Source organism: Lactuca saligna, chromosome 1 (genome assembly GCF_052625555.1).
Source record: "Lactuca saligna cultivar CGN05327 chromosome 1, ASM5262555v1, whole genome shotgun sequence".
In the NCBI taxonomy this organism is placed as follows: domain Eukaryota; kingdom Viridiplantae; phylum Streptophyta; class Magnoliopsida; order Asterales; family Asteraceae; genus Lactuca; species Lactuca saligna.
The window spans coordinates 76,034,652-76,040,815 of record NC_136417.1 but is presented as its reverse complement, the minus strand read 5'-3'; the positions used below and the strand labels follow the sequence as shown (position 1 = coordinate 76,040,815).

Sequence of the window (6,164 nt, the reverse complement as noted above, 5' to 3'; positions counted from 1 at the left end):
TTGCTACTGATTGGTTGAATTAGTATATTTGCTTTATGTAAGTAAAGTTATTTTGTTTTATTATTATTACTAGTTGTAAGATTCGTGTGCTACATGGGTTGATTAAAAAAATTCAAATATGAAAGTGTAAACATTAAGCATGATGAATAAGTAAGTACTTAAATATATGCAAATAAAAAAACTACTTTTCTATTTTAAAGAATTGTCATGAATTACAAATTTCTACAAACTTTTTTGAATTTAGAAAATTTGTATTTATAAGGAAAATAAATCAATTACTGAATTTATAAGGAAAGTGAGTCAATTATTAAATTTTTGAAAGACATTTATTACATAAACAATAAACAAAGAAAAAAAAATATCATGTGAAATGTATTTAATTGAAAATAATCACAAAATGACATGTAATGAAATCATGAAAATATAACATATAGCAAAAATGATTTTTATTTATTAATATAGACTTACAAATTTGATCAATAAGCATGTAACTAATAACTTAACTAGTATACTTCTATTATTATTAAATACATATTGTATTAAATATATAGTAAGTTGAAATTTTGAAAAGTGACTTTCTATCCCTAAAAGCTGTAGCATTTCTATTTCTAAGAAAAGTATTCTGATTTAAAGTTATAAATATGTTTATTGTCATGGTTACAAACAACGAAGGAGTAAGGACATTAAGTGGCTCCTGTATTTTTTTTTTCCCTTAAACATCTTTTATATATCTAATAAAAATTCAGTGGTCGACTTTTTATTGAAATGGTATGTGGAATTAATTTTATAAGACACGAACGACGTATCATATTGATATTCTATTAACTAGATATTTTACAAATTTTAAACAATACACCTCATGCATGATGCATGACCCGCCTATATCAAAAAACAAGGGAATGATATTGTTATTTATTTATTTTTTTCCTAGATATTTTATCTTTTATTTGGGTTAGATAAGATGATTATAATAGTAAACAAGTATACTTTAATAAATAAATTCTTTAAAAATATATGAATAAAATGTCAAGGTATCATACGTAATTTTAAGGGGTAACACACCACGAAAATTATAATTTACCAAAAAATTTCATGAAAACTTTTCATTGGGCCAAAAATTTTGAGGGGTAGTAGGCCCACTAAGGTCTGCCACTACTAAAAAAACATTTTTATAATATTTTCATAAATACAACTATTTACCTATATATAGTTATTGGTACATTCTCAACCTCAAAACTTACATGCTACACAAAAAAAAAATGTTTTGATATAACATATATTTTCATTTCATTTTTTATATTGTTGGGATCCAACTAGCCTTTCCAAACAAAAGTTTGTAAATTACATTTTTATCCCTAATACCTTTTTGGAGATTGATAATCTATCAACGTTGTCCCATTGCTTTCAAAACCCCATTTTGGTATTCAAAAAGCTATAATTGTGAATTTAATGAGTGAAAATTACAATTATATATAAAAGAAAAAGAAAACAAATATGACTTGGCATTAATTATTGAAACAAAATCATCATGCAAGTTATGATTCAAGAGAATAAGACCTAAATCCAAAAGAAAACAAAAATGAAAAAGCAAAAAAGTCATGAGGGTGGTATTTGTTGTTGTTGTTCTTCTTCTTGTTCTTTGTCAATTTTTAGCAGAAACACTCCAATCATATCCTACTACATCTTATAAGGCGCACAATCACATCCTACAAGAGCCTTGTTTTTCAAAGTTGTGGTTTTTAAGTAAACTTCCACCCACAAAATCACCAGAAAAATGATACTTTTTTTTTTCTACATAACATCACCCTTCTGCTGTAATCAGTACATTCCTTTCTTGGGATTTTGAGGATTGATTGATTGATTTGACATTTTTTAGTATTTCTAGAGAGAGAAAGAGAGGTGTCGTGTTTGCAAATAGTGAGTAAATTGGAACTTGGAAGCGAAGATTGAGAGTCAAAAAAAAAAAAAAAACATTTTTCTTGCTTTAAATTCGATTTTAACACCTTTTAATTCTGGGGTTTGTGTTTTTTTCAATATATGATTGTGGGTTCTCTTTTATTAAAAGAATTCATCTGAAGTCAAAACCCTCTCTGTTCTTTCTTTAATTTGCATACACAACAAAAGTTCGCATTTTTCTTAGTCGAAATCCATTTTTACGATCATTTGAATTGTGGGTTTTGTTCGTAATTCAATATTACAAATTGGGTTTTCATCATCAAGTGAGAAACTTCGGTTTTGAATGATCAAATTTGGTGAGATTGTAGATGAAGTTTGAGGGTGAGTGCGAGTGCGAGTGCGAGTGTTTCAATTACAAAGCTTTTGCCGGAGAAGATGGACCGCCGGAGTTGGCTTTGGCGGAAGAAGTCGTCGGAAAGAAGTCCCGGAGAAACTGAAAGCTCTGTAGGATCCATTTCTTCTCATTCTGAGAGATTTTCCGATGATCAGGTTTGTTCAACATTTCATCTCTAAATTGCTTTGTAAACCTGTAAGTAACATGTACAACCATAATAGCCAATGGTACAACATGTCAACATCCATCTTCATCTCTGATCTTATACTTCATTTCTTTCCCTTGACAATGTTATATCATCTCACATTTTATCTTAAAAATCGACATGAATCCACTTGAAATTTTCGAAAAAAAACATAAATATATGCAAAACGACAAAATTTAGTAACAAATTGATATGCAAAACAGCAAAAGTTCCTGATTTCATACGCAATGTGAATTTTAAAAATAGTTCGACGATTTCTTTGTTCCTTGGCTAATTTCAAGTTTCAGGTAATCAAATTTCAAGAAAACCGTGTCTTATAGGAATCGAAATGGATTGAATTACTTGCAATGTGCTCTAAATTGTCAAACTTGCAAGCTAAAATTACTTATTTGCCCCTATTTTGGCAAGATATACTTGAATCAGAATTTGCAATCGCTCGAAATTGGATCAAAATCAGACCCACGTCAAAGCGAACATAATCATGACGTGAAGACACTTTCAGAGAAATTAGAGGAAGCTCTTGCGAATATTAATGCCAAAGAAGAATTGGTAAAACAACATGTCAAAGTAGCAGAAGAGGCTGTTTCAGGTATATACACCGTTTGACTTTAAAGGTCAAACAATCTGCTTATAAAATACAAATCTAATATCAAAATTTCTTAAATTTAACATAAAAATGGTAAAATGTAATCTAAGATTTCATACGCTGTAAGAAATATATCAAATTTTCTCTTGAAATGCTAAACTCGATCTTAAGCTTGAAGTTAAAGTTTACTTTGTTTGACATTAGAAGTCAAAATTGCAGCTTATATGGTTGGCTAATCCATGTATTGAATTGAATTTGAGAAAAGTGATGTAAATTCTAATCAAACAATAATTTTGTTGGATTTTTTTTTTTTGTGTTAAGGATGGGAGAAAGCTGAAAGTGAGGCGTCTTCATTAAGGCAACAAGTTGAGATTCTAAATGTCAGAAACTCGACTCTTGAGGATCGAATTCTTCAACTCGATGGTGCCTTGAAAGAATGTTTGAGACAACTTCGACAAACACGAGAAGAAAAAGACCAAATTGCCCATGAAGCTCTCGAAAAGAAAAACTCGGAAACCGAAAGTTCTTCAATCTCTGTTGACGTTGACCTTCTTCGTAAGCTTGAAATGTCAGAGAAAGAAAACTCGGATTTAAAGCTCGAGCTTTCATCAATGGCAGAAGAGCTTGAAATACGACTCATTGAAATGGAATTAAGCAACCAAGCTGCTGAACAAGCTAGTAAGCAACTTCTTGATAGTGTAAAGAAGGTAGCCAAGTTGGAAGCTGAATGTCATAAGCTAAAATTTTCTCTTGAAAAAGGTAATGATCATCAAACAAAAGATCGAAAAATTCCATCTATAAATGAAAGAAACCGAGTGGAATCGTTTGTGGAGATCGATCTTATGGATGACTTTCTTGAAATGGAAAGACTTGTAGGATTGCCTGAAAGTAATGAAGTTGAAGAGAGGTTAAAAAAAGAGCGTGAAGATGAGGTTAAGGCATCAAGAAAACGGCTTGAAGAAGCTGAGTCTAATTTGAGTGAGCTCGAAAACGAGCTTAAGACATCAAGAGAACGGCTTGAAGAGGCTGAATCTAAGTCAGTTAGGCTTGAAAACGAGCTTAATGCATCCAGAAACCGGCTTGAAGAATCCGAGTCCAAGTTGGGTAAGCTTGAAAATGAGCTTAAGCCATCAAGAAAACGGCTCAAAGAAGCTGAATCTAAGTTGGCTGAGTATGAAAACGAGCTAAAGGCATCAAGACAACGGTTTGAAGAGGCTGAATCTAAGGTGCATGATCGTGAAAATGAGCTTAAGGTATCAAGAAATCAGCTTAAAGAGACTGAATTCAAGTTGGATGAGTGTGAAAAAGAACTTAGGGCATCAATATATCGACTTAAAGAAGCTGAAACAGAGTTGGAAGATCGTGAAAACGAGCTTAAGCCATCAAGAAAACGGCTCGAACGAGCTGAATCCAAGTTGGCTGAGCTCGAAAATGAGCTTAAGACATCAAGATACCGGCTTGAAGAGTCCGAAGCCAAGCTGGTTGTAAATGAAAACGAGCTTCAAAAGGGTGAGTTCAAGTTGGCTGAGGTTGAAAACGAGCTTAATGCATCAAGAAAACGGCTTGAAGAGGCCGAATCTAAGCTGGCTAAGCATGAAAATGAGCTTGAATTATCAAGATACCAACTCGAAGAAGCTGAATCCATGTTAAGTGAGACTAAAAGTCGGCTAGAAATGGCTGAATCGAGACTCGAAGCTATCTACATAAAGAAAGAAGAAGCCGAATCACGAGGTAAGGCATTAGAATCCGAGCTAGAAATCTTGCTTATCAATCATGAAAAGGAACGGGATTTATGGGGAAAATCGGAAGCCAAGTGTCGGCAACTTGAACACAAGGTAACAAGACTACAACACGAACTTCGTGGTAGAAAATCGGTAAATCCTCCAGAAGAGCTCCGATTCCGAAGAACGAAACAGGTGAAATTACTTACAAAGTCTTAATTTCGAATTATGATATTACTAAAAATATCATAGCAACGGATAATTCATCCGTTGCTGACGATATAGGATTAAAAAACTAATCCTATATCGGCTCGATAGGGAATAAAACATTTCCTATATGAGTTTGAATACCTCTCCTTTAAAGAGGTATTTTAAATCCATGAGAATAATTAATCCCATTAGAACTCTACAATTAAACGTGTTCAGTAGGAGAACAATTAACAGTACTATGATGGATGACTGTCTTAGGAAGTCCTCATCCTCATGTGGGCCTAAGATTCCACACTTTTTTTAGCATTTCTAAATCCGTCACAACATTTTAGCAATGGATTTGTGTGTCATTACTTTTTTTTTCTAGTTTATTTTAGCACAAATTGAATTTAATAATGTGATATTTGCAGGACAAAGAGTTAGCAATGGCTGGAAGTAAATTTGCCGAGTGCCAGAAGACGATCGCATCTCTTACTAGGCAGTTAAAAACACTCGCAACAATTGATGACTTCTTGATCAATTAACAAATGATGATTCGAGTTCTCTAAACAATAAATTTCACTTTTGTTCGATTCGGATATAGAAAATACATGTAGGAAAATGAGTTTTGATTCCCCGGGTACTATTCTTGATATGGAGAGGATGGATAACAATGTTTTTTTTTTTCGTACATTTGTATCTATTTATATTAATAACGTACATTTTCATAGATTTGTATCTATTTCTATAAATAATGTGTTGTTGCACATATAAGTGTCTATGTTGTTTGTTTAGAATCGAGGTAATGTCCAAATCAGTGTCACGGACTTATGTATGAGAGGAAGTGTTAATGCGATGATGGTTGCAATCATTGGTTTGAATTAAGAGACAAGATTGTCCCACAATGGAAAATAAGTGAATGGAATTGGTGACAATGGAATTAGAAGGATTAGAGAGGACTTTTGGTGTCCCTTGATGCCGGAGTTGATTTCGGGTATGAGAAACGAGAATATGCATCCATGCAACTTTCATATGTTGTACTTTCTCGTTTTATGAAAATAAAATATTTTCCAAATGGTAAAGAAAATAGATAAATGTTTGGTGCATATGCTTTTTGGGATATTTGTCGGAAAACTTTTATGTTCTCAAGTTAATTTAAGAAGTGGAATGAAA

General features: G+C 32.4%; 1 protein-coding gene across 1 annotated transcript; it reads left to right on the top strand.

Moving 5' to 3' along the window:
* Positions 1-1,560: 1,560 nt before the first annotated feature.
* LOC145040104 (uncharacterized) lies at positions 1,561-5,729 on the top strand. The gene is made up of 4 exons (XM_078988085.1): positions 1,561-2,445; positions 2,904-3,084; positions 3,403-4,997; positions 5,423-5,729. Exons 1-4 carry the CDS (start codon positions 2,332-2,334, stop codon positions 5,534-5,536), a joined length of 2,004 nt encoding a protein of 667 aa, XP_078844211.1. The 5' UTR covers positions 1,561-2,331; the 3' UTR covers positions 5,537-5,729.
* The last annotated feature ends 435 nt before the right edge of the window (positions 5,730-6,164 follow it).

Coding starts and splice junctions, on each gene's coding strand:
- LOC145040104 (XM_078988085.1), top strand. CDS start 2,332: ATGGACCGCCGGAGTTGGCTTTGGCGGAAGAAGTCGTCGGAAAGAAGT. Junction 2,446..2,903: donor AGAGATTTTCCGATGATCAG/GTTTGTTCAACA, acceptor TATTTTGGCAAG/ATATACTTGAATCAGAATTT. Junction 4,998..5,422: donor GATTCCGAAGAACGAAACAG/GTGAAATTACTT, acceptor TGATATTTGCAG/GACAAAGAGTTAGCAATGGC.